Source organism: Panulirus ornatus, chromosome 27, assembly GCF_036320965.1.
Source record: "Panulirus ornatus isolate Po-2019 chromosome 27, ASM3632096v1, whole genome shotgun sequence".
NCBI lineage: Eukaryota > Metazoa > Arthropoda > Malacostraca > Decapoda > Palinuridae > Panulirus > Panulirus ornatus.
This window is the reverse complement of record NC_092250.1, coordinates 16,118,523-16,144,315: the sequence shown is the minus strand read 5'-3', so window position 1 is coordinate 16,144,315 and position 25,793 is coordinate 16,118,523. Positions and strand designations below refer to the sequence as shown.

Genomic DNA, 25,793 nt, shown 5'->3' with positions numbered 1-25,793 from the left:
CAGCTGTTTCCTAATATGGGACTGTTTCAACAGGTTAAGGATGATGTTGATTCCCAAGTCCTTCTCATACTTAGAATCCTGAAGCTGATGATCTAGGTAATTATCATATTAAGGACATCTTTCTCTCTGTTTCATCCCCATTACTTTACATTTGCTTGGGTTAAATTTCAGCTGTTTCTACCAAATTTGGAGTTTGTTCATATTCCCTTATATGCTGATGCAATCTTCCTTCTTTCCACATACCTCATGACTTTACATCATCTGTAAACATATTCAGGTAGCTTTCCATTCCTTCAGGAATGTTATTGGCATAAATCAAGGAGAATGATGCTCCCAGGTCCGAACTGTGCAGCACTTTATTAGTCACCTCAGTTCATCTGGAAAGGCTCCTCCATTGTGCATCCTTTGTTTCCTCCAACTAGATAATCTTCAATCAGTAATATGAGTTTTCCCTTTATTCCTGCTGGGTGATCCAGCTTCTTAATCAGCTTCTCATGTGATAAGGTGTCAAATGCTTCCCAGTAGTCCAGATACAGCCTTTCCTTTTGTCCAAGACTGAGCTCATTTTCTCAAGAGGTTTGTTGTGCATGACCTTTCTCTCTATCATGTATCCATCTGGGCAGAATATGTGAGAATTTATTTATTAGATTAGCTTATTTTTCACAATTCCAACACTATTAGGTGAACTTTCCCTTGTATGATCTTTGAATTCCAGTTCTTTACCATTAATTGATAATCCATCAACTTTTGAATTCATTACTATCAGTCTGATGTTACCATCTAATACTCCTGCCCTCCCTGCAGTGCTAGAGGGGCTGCTCCATCCTCTTGCTTATCCCTCTCTACCTTTGATTAATTATGTTTGGTGAATACCCCACTGAATTCCATTGTGCATTTTAAGATTCTAAGTTTTCTTAAGTACATCCTGGCTTGATGACTCTGTGTCATCTGTAACCTTAACTGGTTGCACCCTGCATCTTGGTTATAACCACCAATTCTTCTCTTTTCTTGCATCATGGAATGGCATCTGACTGTCCCATTACCTCCAGCAGTCTTTTGATATGCATTTTCTTCTTTTTCCCTTCTTCCTAATCTGGTGTATGATCTTCCAAGGCAAAATATGATTGATTAACATCTATCAACCTCCAATTTTACTAATCTTTCTGATTTTAGTGCCACCCTCTTTTCAGCTAGATCCTTCGGTGTAGAAGTTTCAAACTCTGAGTGTCTCTGATTTTCCCTATAATCTCTTTGATTGCTTCATCTTAATTTCCTGTGTGTGTCTGTTTTTGTCAACCTGGGTCTATGTTTCATTCCATCACTTCATGCTCTGCATTTGTTGATCTGCTGCTGAAATTTATCCTTTTAAACCTCTCTGCCTTCTTTTAGCATTATAGTCAGTGTTTGTGTGTGTGTGTTTTTTTCTTTTTCTTTAATTGAACAGCTATTAGTTGGATTCAGTAGATTTTGTATGTGCTTTTTTCTTTCCTGTACTTGAATGGCTGCTGATATCCTTTCTGAAATATCCTGCCCATTGTTGTTATCATTAGATTTTCTATGCATTTTAATCCTTTCCTCTTGAATGAATAGCCTGTAGTGTTATCGGGGAAGACCCATATTTTGATTTCATTTTGATGGCTTCTCCTTCACCTTTGTATCTCGTGAATCCTGTCCACAAAACTGTATGTCTCTCTAGTTTCATGACTACCTACAATGTCCTTGAAATGCTGCTTCCTCAGTTTTTTAATTCTAGCTTCAGTTGTGTTACCATCTGGTCTTGCTTCTTAACAAATTCCTGTAACATACTGGAACAATTGTTCTCTGGTGCTTGTATCTCTGGTCTCTTCTTTGCTTTCGTCTGTAGTCCCTTTTTTTGCTGGATTGGTTTTTGTTCATTCCTCTAATTGACTTCATACCAGCCATTACTGGCTCAGGCATTGCTAGAGGACATTCCTTGCAGGTATGGGTGGGAACAGGTGTTTAGTGAGGTAAACCACAGGATTTTATTTCTACTGGCTATTTGTTGTGGGTACATGGAGTCATACACTGCAGGCCAGGAAGGTGTGATCAGGGTTTGACTCTTGTCTGTTGTAACTATGAATGACACTTCCCCTGATTTTTACTGTCACTTTCAATAAAACCTAAGGAAGAAAAAGATGTATTCTTTTCAATTTAGTCATAGTCAAGATGTATATAAAACAAAAATATAAAATTTAGAAGTGGAAGTTCCTTAACCAAATAAAAAAAAATTGAAAATAACCAGGTAACATGAAGGAAAATGAATATCTGAATGTATGGATCAAAGGTAGAACTATGTTTTTATGTAGATAAGTTTTATTTTTGTTGACCAGTGGCAGTTTTTTTTTTTTGTTTTGCTCTGCCCAAAGACTGAATAAGGTCCATTTATTATGAAGAGGATCAAAGGTAGAACTATGTTTTTACATAGATAAGTTTTATTTTTATTGACCAGTGACAATTTTTTTTTTGTTTTGCTCTGCCCAAAGACTGAATAAGGTCCATTTATTATGAAAAGGCAAACATATAGGCTCCTCTTGACATATATAAAGAATGCAATAAGATCTAATTTGAGTGATAAATGGAAAATGAATTGTCTTTTCTTAGCATATGTGAAGGCTGCATATTAGTACTATCCGTCATATTTCATTCAGGGATTAGATAAAAAAAAAGAAAAGTTACACTTTGGTATAGAAGTGTCTTTAATGACCCAGGAAGTAATCAATCCAGGTAATAATAAACAACAGTCACCATCACCCCTGGTGTCATTTCGTTTAATTAGGGTGATGAAACCATCCCTTATTCTTGATATTCTCAAATTTTGCATTCTACAAGTTATTAGATATGGGTGTTAGTTAGTCGTTCTGATGTGCTGAGTAGCCAACTCCAGGAGCGGGTTTTTATACCAGGTCAGGTGATTAGATACCTCCATACAACAAAGTTCATACACCAAGAGAGATGAGAGGCTTTGCATGAATGGGTGGTCTGCTCTCCACTCTTCAGTTATACAGTATACAAAATGGTAATAATCTACATGTGTTAACATATATTCTATCTTCTAGTTCCCTAGAAGGAAGAATAATGTTCTATTGCTAAAGACAAGTACAGAGCTGGCTCAAGAGCCTGATTTACTGGGTGGTTGCCTGGAATCCCATATACTAAGGGGCAGGTAAAAGGAAGGTAGGAACGCCATTTGTTAAGAGTAAGCAAAAAAAAAAAAAAAACATTTTGTACAGAAAAAAACGAGAATGGACGATTTGAAATTTATCTGACGTGCAATCAGAAGGTTTGAGAGTATGTGACCCTAATTGTTGTGACAAGAGGCAAGGAAAGCCCCACTTTGGTCAGTCGGATTTACTTTGTAATCTGAAGCTATTTAAGTTCACTTAGAGGCTGGGACCCCGTACCCCTCACAGATTGTGTTGCCATGCTTGAAAAAAAAAATTATCCACATTCTCTTAACCTGTGAGGATTTTAAAAGCTACAATCAGGTCATTAACTCTCTATCTCTGAAAAGACTTTATCTTACCTTTAGACAGTGAATTTTATCATAGGATTTCCTACACAGTAAACTCGCTTCAGTCATGCTGTCTTTCATATATGGGTTGCACACCAATATAGTCTGGTCTGATGTAGGTTTGATATAGGTCTATGAATAATCTAGTCTCTATGCTTAAAAGATCTAATCTGTCCTTTGACGTTTAACTTGTCAAAGAGTACGTTGAAATGATTTTATGCTGTAGTTATCTGGTTATAATAGGCTAATATAATCTAAACCAAATTTTGCTATGTCCTCCTTACATTTGTTAATGTGTTTGTTAAAACAAGATTGTTGCATTCTGCTTTATCCGTATATAGCGGATCTCTGAACAAAATAACATCTTTGCCTTCTCTTTATATTCTCGTATAACTGTGATAAGCGCGTGTATGAATATACTTATAACAAAGGACGACAATTTTTTTTTAATGTTTTGTGGTCTGGGTGTGTAGTTTAAAGGGGACAGACATTAATTTCAGAGCAGTTTCCCAGCTGTACTAGTATTTCAGGACCAAAACCCTTAGGGTAAAAACTTTTATTATTCTTTTTCCCTCCCTCGTATTATCATATCATATATTTGTGTTTTACCGTATTAAATCAATGCCTCTAATTACCCAACAACCCCCAAGATCGCGTATTTGGTACGGCCAGACTTCATGATTTGACCAAAATGTACGTAGTTTATATGAAATATATTTATAACAACTGTTCTTAGGTATTTTACTTCTTTTTTCTGTATCATATTCTTTCATGAAAGTTTTTCATGTCTCTATGTATCTTACCTTTTCCTAGCATCTCCTCACACCAGTCAATAATACATCTAAACCTATCTAAGAGTTACTCAGTGTTTTATTCCGGTTTTATATTGTTTTTAATCTATTCTTACTCTTTTATGGACATTTTATTTCGCTGTTCTGGTTTTTATCTTTGATTCTTTCATGTCTTTGACCTAGAATGCCATGTGGAAAGGTTGTCATTAATATATGATCAGTCTTATACATGCTGTCTGTGCTCGTTATTCTGTGTCACCTTTCATTGCTATTACTCTTACGATAAAAAAAAAAGATACATTATTAGACATTATTCAAATTTTCAATAAAAATGAGTGTGGAACACGATTTTTGTGATTTCTTAGCATGGCTTTTACAGTGTTCCGTGTTCTCGACGTCATCCACCATGTCTAAGACGAAGAAATGCAGTGGATTTTCTGTCACGAACGAGGCTTTTAAGTCGTTCGTGGAGGCGATCCGGATGGTCAACCTGTCATCCACCAGCTGACTCGGGAACCTCAGTCCTAGTTGGCAACTGGTAATTTTCATGACCAAATTAGCAAATTTACCAAATTAGCAAAAAAAAAAAAAAATGGGCCATGAAGAAACAGTTTAGTGATGGAAAATTGTGCTTTGGCATTTTTCTGGTCATGGGAAGACTAAATTTGATTATATTAAAACCTGGTATGCTAGAAATATACTTTCCATGACTTAAGTATTTACTACTTTGGACAGAAGACAGTAGTACAGACAGACAGACAGGAAGGTAAGCCTATACCACCGTACAAAACACGTTCACTTTCCGTCCGCCTGGATGTAACAATGTCTTTTGCTAGAATTTAATATATATATATATATATATATATATATATATATATATATATATATATATATATATATATATATATATATATGTATATATATATATAGGTAAACTAAATTTGGTAATGATTTATGAGGGGTTTGGTAATGGCTTAATCACAACACTTGGCAACTCTGTGAGTCAGTTCTGACAGTCTCCTGTCTGCGCTCGGTTCATCAGCTGGTCAAGTGTCACGAGGAATTTGATTGGGAGTAAATATCACGAACGGAAATGAAAATACCAAGCAGTGGTAAGTATCAGAGACAGGTATGGTGTTGCCTATTCAATTTATTGGAGCCATTACAATTAATTGAACTTTTTCACGGGCATTATCTCATGTATATACACGCATTTCTGAATATATATATATATATATATATATATATATATATATATATATATATATATATATATATATATATAAACATTTTGGAAGAAATGCTTATCAGTGAACTTAAGCGCAGCCAAAGTGATTTAAGGTCGATTAAGGTAATTTCTGTAGTACAAGAACAACCCTCACCCCCAGCTCATACTCGCTTAATTTGATGGTTAAGAGGCATTTAGAACAAGGGAAGTAAATCTCGATCATTTATTAGAAAGTGGGTGAACTTTGAAAGGAAAGGAGGGAAGGAAGGAGAAGGGGGAGGGGTATTTCTTTTCTCCCATCTGGTTTTATATATATTTGTTCTTTTGGGAGAGTAAAAAGACGGGAAGAGTGGGAGTTCTTCATAAGGAGATGAGTTTCTTATCTTTGAACAATGACTAACCCAGTTGCCAGGAGTTTAGGGATTGGAGTGCTTCTGAAGGTGGAAAGTGTCATTTATCAGAAAAAGATATATGTGTTCTAGTAGTTAGAGTAATATGAATGAAGTTCCAGTGGATATATATATATATATATATATATATATATATATATATATATATATATATATATATATATATATATATTACTCTAAATTTGATGAATTTCATTTTACCTACATCTTCTCTGCCACTGTTGATCAAACTCACTAATGAATTAATGGGTACCCTTTTCATCATAATTCATCAGTTTAAAAACAAATAGGAGTGTTGCCTATGCCATTCCAGAGTTCTTGCCTAAACCTTCCACTTTGTGCAAGGCCCTCAACACATGTGCATGTGGCAATTCGTTTGGTGTCTTTAGAGCTTTAATTGGTTTATAAATCAGTATACGAACATATTAAAGCTCGACATATGCTCAACAAAGAGTCAAGTGGATGTAGTTGGCAGCCTGCATTTCTTTTGCAGCTGTCCCTATGTTGCTTACAGCAAAATTATCAAGTAAATCAAGTTGCTCTTTATATTGTCGATTATACAATCTTGCTGCATTGATGAGGAAATGGTGAAACTTCCCTTTGTTGGAAATGATACTTTTTTGACAGACTTAAATAACTTACACTGCTACTTCCATCCACACATTATGTCACAGCTTTTCAACGTTGCAGGACACAGGATCAGTAATAAACATTTTGTATCAATTTTATGAAGAAAAAATATAAATATTAGTACCATGACGAAGTAATTGTTGCCATCTTTTTTTCCTTTCTGAATCTGTTCTGTCTCTGTCTCTGATGCCTGTTCCCTTTTGAAACTCTTTCAAGGTGTTGGCCATGGTAGTAGAGTCTCCATAACTAGTGAACGCCAATGCCACTTCTTAGCATTAATGCCTCACCTGTAACAGGTCACTGGCAGAGAACAACCTTAGCACAGTGCTTGCAGAAGCTCCTAGCTAATGTTCCTCCTGGCTGCTCTGAGAAATACACTCCAAATAAAAAATGTAATTGGATATAGCTGTCCTTTGAAAACAACTTGAAATTCCATCTATTTCTGATGACAAAATAGCATGAACTGTAGTTGTCAAATTCTGTGAAAAGTTTCAAAGTTTAGAGATGTCAGTTCCATATGTCTTTATGGAAAATGCCAGTTACCTTGTTTATGCCTTCCTTTCCTTTATAAGCCTTGTGATGTGACATCATTCCCTGTATGCAAAAACAAAGATGCCTGTCCTCCAAATTAAAGAAATTAGTTTTTATTAGACTTTATCTACAAAACTCCAAAATGTGGGTTAAATTGTTTAAAGATATTATACTTTATCTTACCCATAGTTTTTTGATGAAATTGCACATTTTCCCTCATGCATAACCCTCCTTGCTTTTAAAATAGTGTATCATTAGAAAAAAGTAAGAAATATTAGTGCTAATGAGAAATCCACACTCGTAATTCATGATTTTTTATTCTAAACAACAAATCCTTGAGTAAAATAAAGATCTTAAAGCTAGAACATGTGTATTTTCTTTCAAATTGATTGCCTACCTTTCTCTTGTGCCTCATTATTAATTAGCTTTGTTAATGTTTCAGTTTAGTTCCACCATTCTATAAGCTGTAGGATTTTTTTTGTTATGTATGCTGAGATGGCATGGGCAACTAAGGCCCTCATCAAGGCCATTTCATTAACTATCTATATATATTATTTATTCATTTTATCATACTTTGTCGCTGTCTCCCGCATTAGCGAGGTAGCGCAATGAAACAGATGAAAGATTGGCCCAACCCACCCACATACACATGTATATACGTACATGTCCACACATACACATATACATACCTATACACCTCAACGAATACATATATATACACACACAGACATATACATATATACACATGCACATGATTCATACTGTCTGCCCTTATTCAGTCCTGTCACCACCCCACCACCCATGAAATGACAACCCACTCCCCCTGCATGTGTGTGAGGTAGCACTAGGAAAAGACAACAACAAAGGCTGTCTCCCACGTTGGCGAGGTAGCACAAGGGAATAGACAAAAGAATGGCCCAACCCACCTACATATATATATAGTGGTTCCAACAATGTTGTATGGTTGCGAGGCATGGGCTATGGATAGAGTTGTGCGCAGGAGGGTGGATGTGCTGGAAATGAGATGTTTGAGGACAATATGTGGTGTGAGGTGGTTTGATCGAGTAAGTAATGTAAGGGTAAGAGAGATGTGTGGAAATAAAAAGAGTGTGGTTGAGAGAGCAGAAGAGGGTGTTTTGAAATGGTTTGGTCACATGGAGAGAATGAGTGAGGAAAGATTGACCAAGAGGATATATGTGTCATACGTGGAGGGAACGAGGAGAAGTGGGAGACCAAATTGGAGGTGGAAAGATGGAGTGAAAAAGATTTTGAGTGATCGGGGCCTGAACATGCAGAAGGGTGAAAGGCATGCAAGGAATAGAGTGAATTGGAACGATGTGGTATACTGGGGTCGACGTGCTGTCAATGGATTGAACCAGGGCTTGTGAAGAGTCTGGAGTAAACCATGGAAAGTTGTGTGGGGCCTGGATGTGGAAAGGGAGCTGTGGTTTCGGTGCATTATTACATGACAGCTAGAGACTGAGTGTGAACGAATGGGGCCTTTGTTGTCTTTTTCTAGCGCTACCTCTCACACATGAGGGGGGAGGGGGTTGTTATTCCATGTGTGGCGAGGTGGCAGTGGGAATAAATGAAGGCAGACAGTATGAATTATGTACATGTGTATATATGTATATGTCTGTGTGTGTATAACAGCTTCACTGTTTACTAGTAGTACTGTACACTGTTAAACCTCCTCCTTTACTAACATGACCTTTTCTCATCAATTTTCCACATTTTTGTTTTGTGAAACTTAGCTTTGCTGCGGTAGTAGCCATGTTCAGCCAAAGATGAAAATAAGCCAGTTTATCAGTGGAAACATATCATTTAGTCACAGCTCCACTTGTTTGGAAAAAAGTTTTGACTGCATAAATTAGTAAGGTTATAGATATTTTGAAAGCTGTAACTTTCTTCATTTAAACAGGAAACTCTGTTGAAACATATGTATGCAATAAAGAGTTTCTCTTGCAGACTGATGTTTACCAGCAGCTGTGGAGGATGTGTGATAGTTATAGCTTACTTTCGACAAAGCCATCCCCTTCAACATCACAATGATGGAGCTTGACTTCCCTAAAAGCAGGATGCCTTTGGGCTTCAACGAAGATGATATCGCTTTCAGTAAATTGTATAAATGTGTTATAGTAGGAGGGCAGAAGACTATGACTGATGTTGTACATGCAATGTATCAACATCCCCTTGTGAACTCTGAAGGTGGGACCATGCTTTTAAAAGATTATTTTGCAAAAGTTTTGCATTGGAATTCAAACAAGATCAAGTCAAAAATTGGTGAAATTCAGCAGCCACTCCTTAAAGATGACCTGATGACACAAGAATTGGATATATCCTCTGCCTGTAAATTGATGGAAGAAGCCTGCTTCAACATATATAATGAGTTAAGCAATGATTGCAGAAATCATATCAAAACTCTGAAGAAATTGAGAAATAAAATAAGCCACAAATATGGTTGTATTGGGAAAGATGTAGCATCGGAAATTGATACCCTAAAAGTTTTGCTAAGAGACATATATGAAGGTGTTGGAACAGTATTGGAAAAGGATTTCACAGATAACATTTCAGGCATGGAGAAGATCCTCACTGATATTCGTGATGCTCAGGTTCATCCGCGTGATATTGCATCTCAAGAAGAAGACATTCAAAACTTTAAAAAGGATAGAATACATAAACTAATTACCAGCGGTCGCAAAGAACTTGAGGAAGATTATCGCAGGTTAAGAGTTCTTAACCCATGCACTTGGATGATGGGTGAAGAAGTAAGCAAATCTTCAGTTGATAAGTTCTATGTTGAAAAGATTTTTACGCCCCTAAGAACTGAAGATTCAAGGAATAACATTGATATAAAAGATATTTTTAATGTGAAAGTACAAGCATATGATGATTGTAAGTTGCCCCCAGCACTGTTAGTGTATGGTTTAGCTGGATGTGGTAAGAGTTCCTTGTGTTATTTTCTTTTACATGACTGGTATTTAAAGAAGAAAGAAGTCTTGTCACTGAGTGACTTTGATTTGGTACTATTTGTAAGTGTGCGTACAGTGAAATCAAGTCGACTTGTGGAATATCTTATGCAGCAGCTGCTTTTAAAGACCACTAGGGACTTTGAAAGTTCAGATCATATTATACCATTGTTACAAGAATTAGACATATTATTTATCATAGATGGCTTTGATGAGGCTAATGTAATATCACATAAGGTTATTGAAGAGATCTTTGCAAAATTTGGTGATCAGCGCATCATTCTGACAACACGGCCTGAATTTCACCGGGATGCAGCTTTGCTGTTAAAAAAGCATCAGGTGGATTGCCTTTCAATTGAGATCTGTGGTTTTGATGATCAGAGCACAAAAGATTTCATTAAAAAAGTTTTCAATGCAGTTGAGGAAAACCCAGAAAAATGCAAAAAGCAGATTGCTGAATTTTCTGAATACATTAGAAGAAAGGGGAAAGTCTTGAGTAGTCAACTCAGACTCCCATTGACTCTTGCTCTTTTAATTTATCTTTGGAGGGATAATCCTGAAGCGCTTAACAGAGTTACCACTTCTACTTGCCTTTATTATGAGTTATTTGAACTTGTCCAAATGAAGTTGCTAGAACGTTTGAATTGTTTTTATAAGGACAGAATTTTGGAGGATCTTTTGCTGTTTCTTGGTGAACAAGCTTGGGATTTGCTTCAATCAGGGAACATTAACATTTCTGATGAAGTCAAGCAAAAGATTGAGAAAGAATGTATTACTAAAGAAATTGATGAGACTGAGTTCATGTCTGCTTTTCTCATGTGTGACGTCAGAGAAAAAGAAGACAGTCTTCAGAGAGATTATGCCTTCTTACATAAAACTCAGATGGAATACCTTGCTGCTGCATTCTTGGCTACTAAAGTCAAGATGAACAAGAATTTTACATGTATTAATGTACTGAATAATTGGCGCAGATATCATGAGGTTATCATATTCTTAACTGGTCACTTAGCTAAGAAGCAAATCTTGAAAACCCATGTTGATGATCTAATTGAATTGATAGAGCAAGCAGAAGTACAAAGTATCAATTTTAATTTTTGGTGGATGTTATTTGTAGAGTCATTGAACCACTTCACAATTGGAAAAATTATCGCTAAACGCAAATTGCCAGTTGAGGACTGGCACCTTGATGACACTCACCTTGTTGCAGGCCTCAACCTTTTGATAAAAACTAATGTAATGCTAAAAACACTGAAAATTGAAATCGCCAATGGTATTGAACCATACGAAATCCCAGACTTTTTTGATATTATGAAAACGATGAGAAATGAATTGAAAAATCGATATGGTAAACAAAAACCTATCCTAGTGGAGTTGCATTTTTGGAGGCATAATGAATATGATTTTCATAGGCCATCTGATGAATTTCTTCGTACCCTGAATCCATGGGGTCACCTTGTGAATTTCACTGGTGGTCTTGGAGAACAGAGAGAGGACAAGGAAGTCCTTTCTTATTGCTTCAAGTTAAAGACTATTCGTATCAGAATCATGACTGCAGGAGCCCTCAGGTCTTTTAGTAATAGTTTGTCAAAGATCTACAAATCTGTTAGACAAATTCGTTTAACTCTTGCTCTGCCTCCAACCTGTGCAACGGAACATTTAGCCAACCTGTGTTTCAAAGGAAACTTGGAAATCACTGTGGAAAACATACAGGATGAAAACATACAGTGGTTTGTGAACGTTGTTGAAAAAGTGGGTGGCAGGTATGTATACAATATTTACAATATCTGTTTTGTTGGGTAAATTGCCTAAATATCTGCTTTTAGATTCCTTCCTTGTTTTTTGCATATATAGTCAGACATTACCAGTATCATCTTTTGTGTAATGAGTTAATGCATGTGAGTTTTATACCTTACATATTTTAATGCATGATGTTGCACATTTATTCTTCAAAATTGACATATGTATGTGTACAACTAAAATTAGTATTTATATGAAGCATGCCATACTTAACCACTCATTGTGGCACCTAGTACCTTCACCCCTCCTCCTCCAGTGTGGCTGAAGGATTGAAAAATGAGTCTGAATTCAGACAAAGTAACCTTTAGAAAATATAAGATACAACTTTAGAACTTGGAAACAAATGAATAACTAGATTAAACAAATGGTAATACTGCCTTTACCTAGTGGCGACAATCACAGTCTCAGCCTGGTTAGGGAATGGGGGTGATAGGTGGGCTCAGTTGGTTACATTTGGCCCACTGATGAACAAACTAGCATGCCTGGATTAGCTATGTAGATTATGATCTTTGTGCTTGACCAACAAGCAAAACTTTACAAATGTTTCTCCCTTTACTTAGCAATTTAGTACCATCTATCAGATTTATTGTGAAACTGGAAAATAATCGTATGTCACCATTTTTAGATTGCATGATCCTCAGGGTTGGAAACATATTTAAGCTTAACATATACAGAAAACCCACTTATGTTTGTTCTTATATTCATTATTACTCAGCTCACCATAACAGAGTTAAACAATCGTCGTTCAAGTCACTGTTCCTTAGATCATTACATACATGCAGTTCAGAATTTGATGATAACGAGTTTAAGAAGATATATGCTCTTGCATCCAAGTTAGAGTATCCAAGAACTTTCATTGATAAATCTCTTAAGTTAGCAAAGAATTCATTTTATAGAGTTAACCCCAAACCTCCCCTTGATGCCAGTAACCTTTTAGTTCTCCCATTTAGTGATGATTTTATGTTACTCTCCAAGGTGCTTCAATTCTTTAATGTGAATGTAGTCTCTGGCAACAACAATACTATCAAGAATATCTTAATCAAAAACTTGCCATGAAGTTCTCTGGGCTGTATTTACAGAATACCTTGCAAAAACTGTAATATATTGGGCAGACTGGTAAGAATCTCTATGTTAGACTTAAGCAACACTAATTCTGTTATTAACTGTAACTCCTTTACCAAGAAAATTATCATTGAATCTTCTTGTAATAAATATACAAAGAATGGTAACATGGATAGCTTTGTTGTAGGCAAAATTTTATAAACAGTTCCCTGTCTTGTCCGCTTAATAAAATTTTATGACAGGCATAGTGCTAGACTCGAATAATACCAAACCAGAAACAGTTGTGTACCAATGGCAACTTAGCTAATTGATTGTTCTAAGTCTTCTAATTCTTGACGTAGTCATTATGTGGAAGTGCATTTGGGATCTTATCCAGTTTCTTTTTCCTCATGGCTATTAGCATAATATATATATATATATATATATATATATTTTTTTTTTTTCATACTATTCGCCATTTCCTGCGACAGCGAGGTAGCGTTAAGAACAGAGGACTGGGCCTTTGAGGGAATATCCTCACCTGGCCCCCTTCTCTGTTCCTTCTTTTGGAAAATTAAAAAAGAAAGAAAAAAAAACGAGGGGAGGATTTCCAGCCCCCCGCTCCCTTCCCTTTTAGTCGCCTTCTACGACACGCAGGGAATACGTGGGAAGTATTCTTTCTCCCCTGTTCCCTTCTGGAATTCCCTTCAGGGGATGACCAAAGAATGTTGCGTCCACAACTAGTGAACTCCATCGCTGCTTCTTAGCCTTTAGTGCTTCACTATATATGTATATCTGGGGGAGGAGGTGAAGGTTCTGGGAGCGTTGAAGAATGTTTGGAAGGCGAGAATGTTATCTCGGAGAGCAAAAATGGGTATGTTTGAAGGAATAGTGGTTCCAACAATGTTATATGGTTGCGAGGCATGGGCTATAGATAGATATGAAATGTTTAAGGACAATATGTGGTGTGAGGTGGTTTTATCGAGTAAGTTATGAAAGGGTAAGAGAGATGTGTGGTAATAAAAAGTGTGTGGTTGAGAGAGCAGAAGAGGGTTATTGAAATAGTTTGGTCACATGGAAAGAATGAGTGAGGAAAGATTGACAAAGAGGATATATGTGTCAGAGGTGGAGGGAATGAGGAGAAGTGGGAGACCAATTTGGAGGTGGAAGGATGGAGTGAAACAGATTTTGAGCAATCGGGGCCTGAACATACAGGAAGTTGAAAGGCGTGCAAGGAATAGAATGAATTGGAACGATTTGGTATACCAGGGTCAACATGTTGTCAATAGATTGAACCAGGGCATGTGAAGTGTCTGGGGTACACCGTGGAAAGTTTTGTGGGGCCTGGATGTGGAAAGGGAGCTGTGGTTTCAGTGCATTACACATGACAGCTAGAGACTGTGAATGAATGTGGCCTTTGTTGTCTTTTCCTTGCACGTGCGTGGGGAAAGGAGGATGCCATTTCATGTGTGGCGACGGGAATGAATGAAGGCACCAAGTATGAATATGTACATGTGTATATACGTATATGTCTGTGTATGTATACGTTGAAATTTATAGGTATATATATGTGTGTGTGTGGGCGCATATGTATATACATGTGTATGTGGGTAGGTTGGGCCATTTTTTCATCTGTTTCTTTGTGCTACCTTGCTAACGTGGGAGACAGCGACAAAGTATAATAATAATAATGAAAATATGTAGTTTCATACGTATTCACCATTTACCCACGTCAGCAAGGTAGCAATAAGACGACTGAGCCTATGAGGGAAAATTCCTTACTTGGCTCTTCTTGTTCCTTCTTTTTGTGGGGGAAAAAGTCCCTCTTTTTAAACCAGATAATCCCCATCAACAGTCCTTTTTCAGTGCACACATCCACAAACTGTTCACAAATTTCATTATGTGTATATCTCTGATGCCTGTTCCCTTCTGGAATTCCCTTCAGGGGATGACCAAAGAATGTTGCATCCACAACTAGTGAACTCCATCGCTGCTTCTTAGCCTTTAGTGCTTCACTCTTAACAGGACACTGGCAAAGTGCAAGTCTATTAACTACTTGTACCTAATGCTTATGCCTAATGTTCCTACCTACTACTTCTACTTAATGTTCCTAATAATGCTTCTGCCTTAATGTTCCTATCTACCACTTTTATCTGTTGCTCCTACCATTTTGCCAAAAGGTAGGGTGAGCACATAGCACTCACCACAGGAAAATCCAGAGTTACAAAGACTGGGCTGTATGCGTTGTGTTTGTCAAGTGTTGTGGGACAAGGAGAGATTGCCTGTTTGTGGACAGAATGCCAGTTGTCCACATGTAGGTGAGGCAGAAGGAAGACTGCTACCTGGGTCAGTGGAGTGCAACTAGACAACCGCTGAAGTGCTAGCTTACTGCACAGCTGTCTCAAACCCTCCTTATTTACACACAGTCAGGTAGTACTGGTAATATACCTCCTTGGTCGTTAGCTGCCTTCCAACTACTATATACCAATTTTATTCACCTAAATGAATACCCCATTTATACTCTCAGCTGCCACATAACTCACTTCCACATTCAATTCTTCCATCATGAATATTTTGTCACTTGCATCAACATTGCTAATGCACTCACTTAGCTGCTCCCAAAATACTTGCCTCTCTTTGTCTATCTTTTGATTGTCCAGGTGCAAAAGTATTATTAATCTCCCATCTCTTGTAATCCACTTTCAGTTTTACCCACATCATCTTTGGCTCTCTCCCTCACATTAACCCTTTACTTTACCCCAAGACATTCCTGAACCATTTTTCCCGTTTACCCTTGAGCTTTGTTTTACTGAGGGCTAGAACATCCATATTCCTTTCTTCAAACATACTGTTATCTCTTTTCTCATCTTGGTTACATCTACACTCATTCAGACACTCCAGCTTGGGCCTTCGAAAAAGATGAGTACTCTCAATTAGCTCCTCCTTGTTCCATCTTTTAGAATTTGAAATACAATAAGTGGAGTGTTTCCAGGCCCCTGCTTTGGCTACTTTTTCTGTTGCATCTTTTAGAAGTTGAAACACAATGTGGGGAGTGTTTCCAGCCCCCTGCTCCCAACCCATCTTGGTCACCTACGACATTCAGAGAATACTTTCTAAACAGAGTGCATGGAGATTTTGATATATAAACATATATTACAGATTTTTTTAGGTACTTAATTTTAACTAGATTTTGTTTTATTTGGCAGAAGTCCTTCATGCAAGCACTTGTTTCTGCAAAATAGTGGAGTAACATTCTCGGGAATAATGTTGCTTGTAAAGAAACTGAGAGGAATCTTCCAAGGCAAATTCTCTATTGACACTGTCAATCAGCCTACTATGTCAGAAATGGCTGAATTGAATAGGAAACTGGAAGATGCACATATTTCCATCAACTGGTTATGAAATTAGTGGAAAAGATGGTGAGTTCTTAAGAAATAGAGTGGCTTAGCAGGTGACAGTCTATGCTGCCCCAACTGTCCATGGGCACCCCAGTTTGTGAGCAGGTGTCGCTTTGAAGGTGTGGGACAGGTTGGGTGTGGTAGTGGAGGTGAAGCCACGTAGACAATCTCAGTGAAGCTGGATGGCAGTGTCTGCCTGTCTTTGTGAAACCGATATTGCCTATGCCTCCAGATTCCGCCAATCCCCGTGACATCCATGGGTCAAGGGGAGTACCCACCAGCAACTGCTTTGTCCCCAGTTGTGGCAGCGTCCAGTCTCAGGCGGCAGTGCCCTCTCTCTGCAAGACACCGGCCCGCACATACTTGCAAGATTTTAGTGCTATGACTTGGGTGTGTAAATGATGATAAGTTCAAATTCCTTACATATTTGTATTAGATAAAGACAGATATCATGGCAAACAGACTCCTACAAATGATTACCCTCATCCTCTTTGGGAGGACATTGAGCAATGTAAGTGCTTGTTGTTTTTCATAGTACAGTACCTTTTTTTTTTTACTGAAAGTGTGCATACTACACAATTCCAATCTTTCCTTTCACCCACACTATTCTCAGTCTGTTCCATCCATGCTCTGTAACTCTAACTATATCTATGATACCTGTTCCAAATGGAACTTCCTCAGTGGAGTGGCAATAGCAATAGAGTCACCATAACTAGTGAACTTTAGTGCTGATTTTTAGCCTTCAGTGCCTCAACCTTAAGAAGTCACTGGCAGAGGGCAACCCTAGTGTAGTGTCTGCTGAGGCAAAGATTATATGCAAGATTAAAAAGGATTTTTGGAGCAGTGTGATGTTGTGGGGCTAGATTCTGCTTCTCTCTCCTTCCATTCCACTACTGTAGTAGACCATTTCTTCTTATAGAGCACTCTGAAATACTTAGGGAGATGGTCAATAAGCATTACAGTCTCGAAACTTGTATAAATTCAAAATACAGAAATAATGTCTATGAAATGCAATGACTGTTTGAAAATCTAAATTGTTTATTTATTTATATTTATTATACTTTGTTGCTGTCTCCCGCATTTAGCGAGGTAGTGCAAGGAAACAGACGGAAGAATAGCCCAACCCACCCAAATACACATGTATATACATACATGTCCACACACAGCACATATACTTACCTATACATCTCAACGTGTACATATATATACACACACAGACATATACATATAAACACATGTACATAATTCATACTGTTTGTCCTTATTCATTTCCGTCGCTACCCCGCCACACATGAAATAACAACTCCCTCCCCCCACATGTGCTAGGAAAAGACAACAAGGGCCACATTCATTCACACTCAGTCTCTAGCTGCCATGTATAATGCACCGAAACCACAACTCCCTTTCCACATCCAGGCCCCACAAAACTTTCCATGGTTTGCCCCAGACGCTTCACATGCCCTGGTTCAATCCATTGACAGCATGTCGACCCCAGTATACTACATCATTCCAATTCACTATTCCTTGAACGCCTTTCATCCTCCTGCATGTTCAGGCCCTGATCACTCAAAATCTTTTTCACTCCATCTTTCCACCTCCAATTTGGTCTCCCACTTCTCCTTGTTCCCTCCACCTCTGACACATATCCTCTTTGTCAATCTTTCCTCACTCATTCTCTCCATGTGACCAAACCATTTCAAAACACCCTCTTCTGCTCTCTCAACCACACTCTTTTTATTACCACATGTCTCTCTTACCCTTTCATTACTTACTTGATCAAACCACCTCACACCACATATTGTCCTCAAACATCTCATTTCCAGCACATCCACCCTCCTGCGCACAACTCTATCTATAGCCCGCACCTCGCAACCATATAACATTGTTGGAACCACTATTCCTTCAAACATACCCATTTTTGCTTCCCAAGATAACATTCTCGACTTCCACACATTTTTCAACGCTCCCAGAACTTTCGCCCCCTCCCCCACCCTATGATTCACTTCCGCTTCCATGGTTCCATCCGCTGCCAAATCCACCCCCACATATCTAAAACACTTCACTTCCTCCAGTTTTTCTCCATTCAAACTTACCTCCCAATTAACTTTACCCTCAACCCTACTGTACCTAATAACCTTGTTCTTATTCACATTTACTCTCAGCTTTCTTCTTTCACCCAATTTACCAAACTCAGTCACCAGCTTCTGCAGTTTCTCACCCGAATCAGCCACCGGCGCTGTATCATCAGCAAACAAGAACTGACTCACTTCCCAAGCTCTCTCATTCACATCAGACTGCATACTTGCCCCTCTTTCCAAAACTCTTGCATTCACCTCCCTAACAACCCCATCCATAAACAAATTAAACAACCATGGAGACGTCACGCACCCGTGCCGCAAACGAACATTCACTGAGAACCAATCACTTTCCTCACTTCCTACATGTACACATGCCGTACATCCTTGATAAAAACTTTTCACTGCTTCTAACAACTTACCTCCCACACCATATATTCTTAATACCTTCCACAGAGCATCTCTATCAACTATATCATATGCCTTCTCCAGATCCATAAATGCTACATACAAATCCATTTGCTTTTCTAAGTATTTCTCACATATATTTTTAAAGGCAAACACCTGAACCACACATCCTCTGCTACTTCTGAAACCACACTGCTCTACCCCAATCTGATGCTCTGTACATGCCTTCACCCTCTCAATCAATACCCTTCCATATAATTTAACAGGAATACTCAAGTAACTTATACCTCTGTAATTTGAGCACTCACTCTTATCCCCTTTGCCTTTGTACAATGGCACTATGCAAGCATTTCACCAGTCCTCAGGCACCTCACCATGAGTCATACGTACATTAAATAACCTTACCAACCAGTCAACAATACAGTCACCCCCTTTTTTAATAAATTCCACTGTAATACCATCCAAACCCGCTGCCTTGCCAGCTTTCATCTTCCGCAAAGCTTTCACTACTTCTTCTCTGTTTACCAAATCATTCTCCCTAACCTTCTCACTTTGCACACCACCTTGACCAAAACACCCTATATCTGCCACTCTATCATCAAACACATTCAACAAACCTTAAAAATACTCACTCCATCTCCTTCTCACATCACCACTACTTGTTATCACCTCCCCATTAGCCCCCTTCGCTGATGTTCCCATTTGTTCCCTTGTCTTACGCACTTTATTTACCTCCTTCCAAAACATCTATTTATTCTCCCTAAAATTTAATGATACTCTCTCACCTCATCTCTCATTTGCCCTCTTTTTTGGCTCTTGCACCTTTCTCTTGACCTCCTGCCTCTTTCTTTTTTACATCTCCCAGTCATTTGCATTATTTCCCTGTAAAAATCGTTCAAATGCCTCTCTCTTCTCTTTCACTAATAATCTTACTTCTTCGTCCCACCACTCACTACCCTTTCTAATCTGCCCACCTCCCATGCTTCTCATGCCACAAGCATCTTTTGCACAAGCCATCTCTGCTTCCCTAATTACATCCCATTCCTCCCCCACTCCCCTTATATCCTTTGTTCTCACCTTTTTCCATTCTGTACTCGGTATCTCCTGGTACTTCCTCTCACAAGTCTCCTTCCCAAGCTCACTTACTCTCGCCACTCTCTTCACCCCAACATTCTCTCTTCTTTTCTGAAAACCTCTGCAAATCTTCACCTTCACCTCCACAAGATAATGATCAGACATCCCTCCAGTTGCACCTTTCAGCACATTAACGTACAAAAGTCTCTCTTTTGGACGCCTATCAATTAACACATAATCCAATAACGCTCTCTGGCCATCTCTCCTTCTTACATACATATACTTATGTATATCTCTTTTTAAACCAGATATTCCCAATCACCAGTCCTTTTTCAGCACATAAATCTACAAGCTCTTCACCATTTCCATCACTGAACACCCCACGTACACCAATTATTCCCTCAACTGCCACATTACTCACCTTTGCATTCAAATCACCCATCACTATAACCCGGTCTCGTGCATCAAAACTACTAACACACTCAGCTACTTCCAAAACACTTGCCTCTCATGATGTTTCTTCTCATGCCCAGGTGCATATGCACCAAAAATCACCCATCTCTCTCCATCCACTTTCAGTTTTACCCATATCAATCCAGAGTTTACTTTCTTGCACTCTATCACATACTCCCAACAATCCTGTTTCAGGAGTAGTGCTACTCCTTCCCTTGCTCTAGTACTCTCACTAACCCCTGACTTTACTCCCAAGACATTCCCAAACCACTCTTCCCCTTTACCCTTGAGCTTCGTTTCACTTAGAGCCAAAACATCCAGGTTCCTTTCCTCAAACATATTACCTAGCTCTTCTTTTTTCTCATCTTGGTTACATCCACACACAATTAGACACCCCAATCTGAGCCTTCAAGGAGGATGAGCACTCCCCGCATGACTCCTGTTTCCCCGTTTAGAAAATTAATATCTAAATTATCTGTCATGATAGTATCCATACAACAACCTCTGCCTTTAGGAACCTTATTATGTAATGTTCATCACATTAGGGTTTCCAGTACAATACAGAGAGGAGGATATGGTTATTAAGTTCCGTAGGGTTGAAGGACACATTAATTGGGATGAAAGTCTAAACAGAAAAAAATTGGAGGAAGTGAAGTATTTTTGATACCTGGGAGTGGAACTTGGCAGTGAATGAAACCATGGAAGTGAGTCATGGTGGGGGAGGGGACGAAGGTTCTGGAAGCAATGAAGAATGTGTGGAAGGTGAGAACATTATCTTGGAGCACAAATGGGTATGATTGAAGGAATAGTAATTCCAACAATATTATATGGTTACAAGGCATGGGCTACAGAGAGAGTTGTACAGAGGAGGGTGGATGTGTTGGAAATGAAATGTTTGAGGACAATATGTGGTGTGAAGTGGTTTGATCGAGTAAGTAATGAAAGGGTATGAGAGATGTGTGGAAATAAAAAGAGTGTAATTGAGAGAGCAGAAGAGGGTGTGTTGAAATGGTTTGGACATATGGAAAGAATAAGTGAGGAAAGGTTGACAAAGAGGATATATGTGTCAGAGGTGAAGGGAATAAGGAGAAGTGGGAGACCAAATTGGAGGTAGAAGGATGAAGTGAAAAAGATTTTGAGTGATCAAGGCCTAAACACAGGAGTGTGAAAGGCATGTAAGGAATAGAGTGAACTGGAACAATGTAGTATACTTGGGTCGACATGCTGTCAATGGACTGAACCAGGGCATGTGAAACATCTGGGGTAAGCTATGAAAAGGTATGTGTGGCCTGGATGTGGATAAGGAGCTGTGGTTTCGGTGCATTACACGTGACAGCTAGAGACTGAGTGTGAATGAATGTGGCTTTTTCTGTCTGTTTTCCTGGCGCTTCCTTGCTGAAACAGGGGTAGTATGCTGTTTCCTGCCAAAGAAAACAGGCATCAGAGATATAGATAGATAGGTAGCCATTACGCTCAGTTGCTTGTCGCTTTAACTCCCTGGCATAACTGGTAGATTCTAGGGCCACTTCTTAACCTTTTGTGCCTCACCCTTGACAGGCCACTGGCAGAGGGCAACCAGCACAGTGTTTCCCAGAGACAGCTGGGCTCCCGAATCATCCAAAAAAGGAGGAAGCAATTCTGTAATTGTGAAAGTTTGTGTTTCACTTTAATTCACGGGGCCTGGTTTGAGTAAATTGGGAGGCTATGTGTACCAGATCTGCCCAATAGACTCAGGATGGAGTTAATGGTGACAGGTAGATTAACAGCCAGATAGTTTAAATTGTTATGAAAGAATAAGTCTAGAAAGCTTTTTATTAGAAATGCTGTGGTATTGTCATAGTTTTTATACTTTAGTAGCAATTTTTTGTAATATCTGAATGCCCTCTTTGCTTCTGCAAGATATCATTAGGAACAGATGAATAGTGACCTCATTTTTTATGCATCCATTACCATGCTTTCATGAATGAATGTACCAGAATTAGTCTGCCATCCACTGTGAGGCTCCACTGATTACTCCATGGTTTATCTTGACTGCTTCATATAACTTGGTTCAACCTGTTAACAGCATTTCACTCCCGTTACATCAATAATGAAATCTGTTGAAAAGTTTAGGGAAAAGTGTGTATGTAATAATCCTGTTTGTGACTTTTGTAATACTGAAATGTTTGTGATTTTGCTCTGTAAATATAATGCTGTTATTTTTAGTAATAGAAATTTTCATTGCTTTATAATGTCTTGTTCATTTTCCTCAAGAACAGTTATGTAGTAGTTATGGCAAAAATCTTTATTATTATTACTGATGATTAAGGGTTGAATTTATGTATGAGTGATGAGAGGCTATATTTACCTGGTGAATCCCATGGAATTAATGATAATGTACAGTTAGATGAGTGACTATTGATACTGATAATGTACATGCCTGCCTACAATCAGCTTTATTGATATAATCAGTATGATTACTGCTGGTGTTTGAAAAATTATGAGATTTTTATAGTAATCCCATCTCTGTGGCAGACCTAAGAAATAGCACCCCTTCCTTAAGGGGATTTAAGAAAATGTTAAATGAATCCTATTTTCCCTGACAGTGAACTCTTTTTTCAGATCACAGAATTGCATAATTTGTTTGAGAGCAATCGTCCAAACATTTGCGATGTAGTGGATGAGCATGGGGGTTGGTAGCAGGACAGCACTGCCAGATGCTTGAATATACCAACATGTTTTTTTACTATCAATTAATTTTTTCCTGCTTTCATTTCATCTGTACATTAGTAAACATCACTGTTCATGTTAGAAGATAACAAGTTGTATGGTTTTATATTTTGGATGAATTTCTATTATTTACAGGAGTAGAAGTGAGCCTTTGAATGGATGAGGAGGCAAAGGTTTTGTGGCAAGAGGTTACTGTCTCTTGGGGCAAAGATAGGCATTTTTGATGGTATAATAGTCCCATTGGTGGTGTATGGATGCAAGGCATAAGCCTTAGATAAAGATATAAATAGTAGGGTGAATGTGTTGGAAATGTTTCTGTACAATATATAATGTGATGAGCATTGATTGAATATGAAATGAGAGGATAAGAGTGGATCTGAAAGAAAGCATTCAATATGGTTGAAAAGAGATGCTTTGTGAAAGTCTTACAAAAATATGGTTTTGGAAGAAAGGTACTAGAAGCAGTTGAAAATTTTTATCAAGCGTGTAAGGCATGTTTACAAGTTGGGAGAGACGAGGGTGAGTAGTTCCAGATGAACGATGGTCTGTAGCTTGGGTGTATGATTTCACTATAGCTGTTTAATTTGCTTATGCAAGGGTCTGGAGAGAGGGGGTGAGTATGCATTCCATAGGGGTGAGGGTGCCTAGGAAGTGAGTCAGTTGTTGCTTGCTGATGACACAGCACTGGTGGCAGATTTGAGTGATAAATTGCAGAAGTTGGTGACAGTTTGGGAGTGTGTGTGAAACCAGAAAGTTGAAAGTAAATGTAAATGAAAGCAAGGGTATTAGGTTTAACTGGGATGTGGGTTTGAATGGAGAAAATTTGGAAGAAGTTAAGTGTTTTCGGTACTTGGGAGTGGACATAGCAAATGGAACCTTGGAAGTGGAAGTGAGTTACAATGTGGTTGAGGAGGCAGAGATCTTGGAGCTTTGTGGAATGTGTGGAGAGTTCATTATCCAGGAGGGCAAACGTGGGTAGGTTTGAAGCTGTAGTAGTTCAAGTGATGTGGTGGAAGTATTTGGAAAATAAATGTTTGTTGACAGTATTAATCTCTCCAACCCACTTCCATCTCTTCCCATACTACTTGCTATTACCTCAAGCAAACCACAAAATAAAGATACTCTCATATGCAGATGACCTCACAATCACAACCAGCACACTACTCCATGGTAACAACAGACATGTAGCATTTCATTTCACAGGTGGAAAAGTACCTCTTCAAGAACACAAAGTCTGAATCTTCATAGAAGTCTTCATTCACTCTTTTAACCCTAAACTGATACGAATCCAGCATATACCCTCCTGTCGACAATCGTTCCTATTGAACAAAGCCCTAACTATTCTAGGCTTTACATACGACGCACACGTTACATATACTCCCCATCACAAAAACAGTGATGTAAAAGCAAAACAAACTAAATCTGCTCGGAACACTCACTGGCGCCTGTTTGGAATAGGGAAAAATAATCCCTTTACATCCTCCTTTAAGTAGTTGATCTTCTCCATCTTAACCTAGATAGGCCTCCCCTGCCCGGTTTCCAGCATCTCAAAAGCAAGTATAAGCTGTAAACCACACACACACACACACAAAAAAAAAATAGTGGCCAGTATTATTAGACTGCCAGGCAACCAAAAACGCTGACCACCACCAACACAATGTGACAGAGGTTCTCCCAAAACAGTCCAACCATAACACTCGACTCCTTCACCCAACAGACCAATCCCTCCTAACTTACTACTAACGCTCAACAGAAACAAAAACCTTACCCTATGCCTTACACTTTAGCAATCCATAGTTACGGATTTCCCCTTCTCCTCCTCCTCAACATATATAACACGGACAAAATCTATAAACAGTGAAATCGCCAGATAAACACTGTCTAATCGCTTCCCCAACTTAAACTCCACCCTTAAAGTCCAGACATAATACACACATCAGCAACCACACGCCCCAGACAAGCCCGGGTCTTCCGTACAATCCACTATCCTAAAGTCCAAAGGAACATCGTTTCAACATATGACTGTTCATGCCTCATGATGCTACTCCAACAACGAAGACTTGACCAAGCACTTATTATACCTCAATTGTCCTGCACTTTGCCCATATGTATCACGCACCATTACATTTTATAACATGGTCCTGACCAGTGGACATAATCGGGTATCCTGAACCACCCTCATGAAGACAAAGGAAAGGAATCCTGTACCAGGAAGAAGCTAAGATCATAGCAGCAGTCCATTATGCAACCAATATTTGTCAAGATATTATAAATTATGTTGAACTGCTGTGATAAAGATCACTCGTAGGTTACTGACAGCTTTTAAAAGACAAAATTGGCTATTTCATCTCAGAAGAAATTAATCAATGACTCATTTAAAAATCCAAATAACCCAGGGTCTCAAAGATGTAAGGTATTCCCATATACAACTCTTTTGTCTGGCATTGCCTTTGAACGTTCAAAATTTAGCTCTCCCCTTGACCAGATTATAAATACGCACGTCCGTGACAATTATTGAACTATAGATCCCAGGTCGTCTCTTAAAGTTTAATCCCAATTAAACCAAACTGTGTATCCTCAAGACGTTTTCAATTGTTGTTGAAATTATTAAATTAACGGAAAAAGTTATTGTTACACTTAGGCTCCCTTAGCACTGGTAATGCCTCGTGTTCTGCAAGAAATGATAGCAATATAAATTTTAGGTAGTTTATCCCTCTGCGTCAAACCCCTACCACATCATAAGATCA

General features: G+C 38.5%; 1 protein-coding gene across 4 annotated transcripts; it reads left to right on the top strand.

Annotated features, from left to right (window-relative positions):
• Window positions 1–5,330: 5,330 nt before the first annotated feature.
• On the top strand, window positions 5,331–22,568 carry LOC139757604 (uncharacterized). 4 transcript variants are annotated; one of them, XR_011714679.1, is made up of 4 exons: window positions 5,331–5,435; window positions 9,091–11,851; window positions 16,136–16,838; window positions 21,895–22,034. XR_011714679.1 is itself a non-coding variant. In XM_071678240.1 (3 exons), exons 2-3 carry the CDS (start codon window positions 9,171–9,173, stop codon window positions 22,028–22,030), a joined length of 2,817 nt encoding a protein of 938 aa, XP_071534341.1. In that variant the 5' UTR covers window positions 5,331–5,435; window positions 9,091–9,170; the 3' UTR covers window positions 22,031–22,568. The 4 variants fall into 4 exon arrangements, 2 of the variants coding, with proteins under 2 accessions (XP_071534341.1, XP_071534340.1); XR_011714680.1 differs by having other exon boundaries at window positions 16,136–16,717; window positions 21,895–22,032; XM_071678240.1 differs by lacking the exon at window positions 16,136–16,838 and having other exon boundaries at window positions 21,895–22,568.
• Window positions 22,569–25,793: the final 3,225 nt, after the last annotated feature.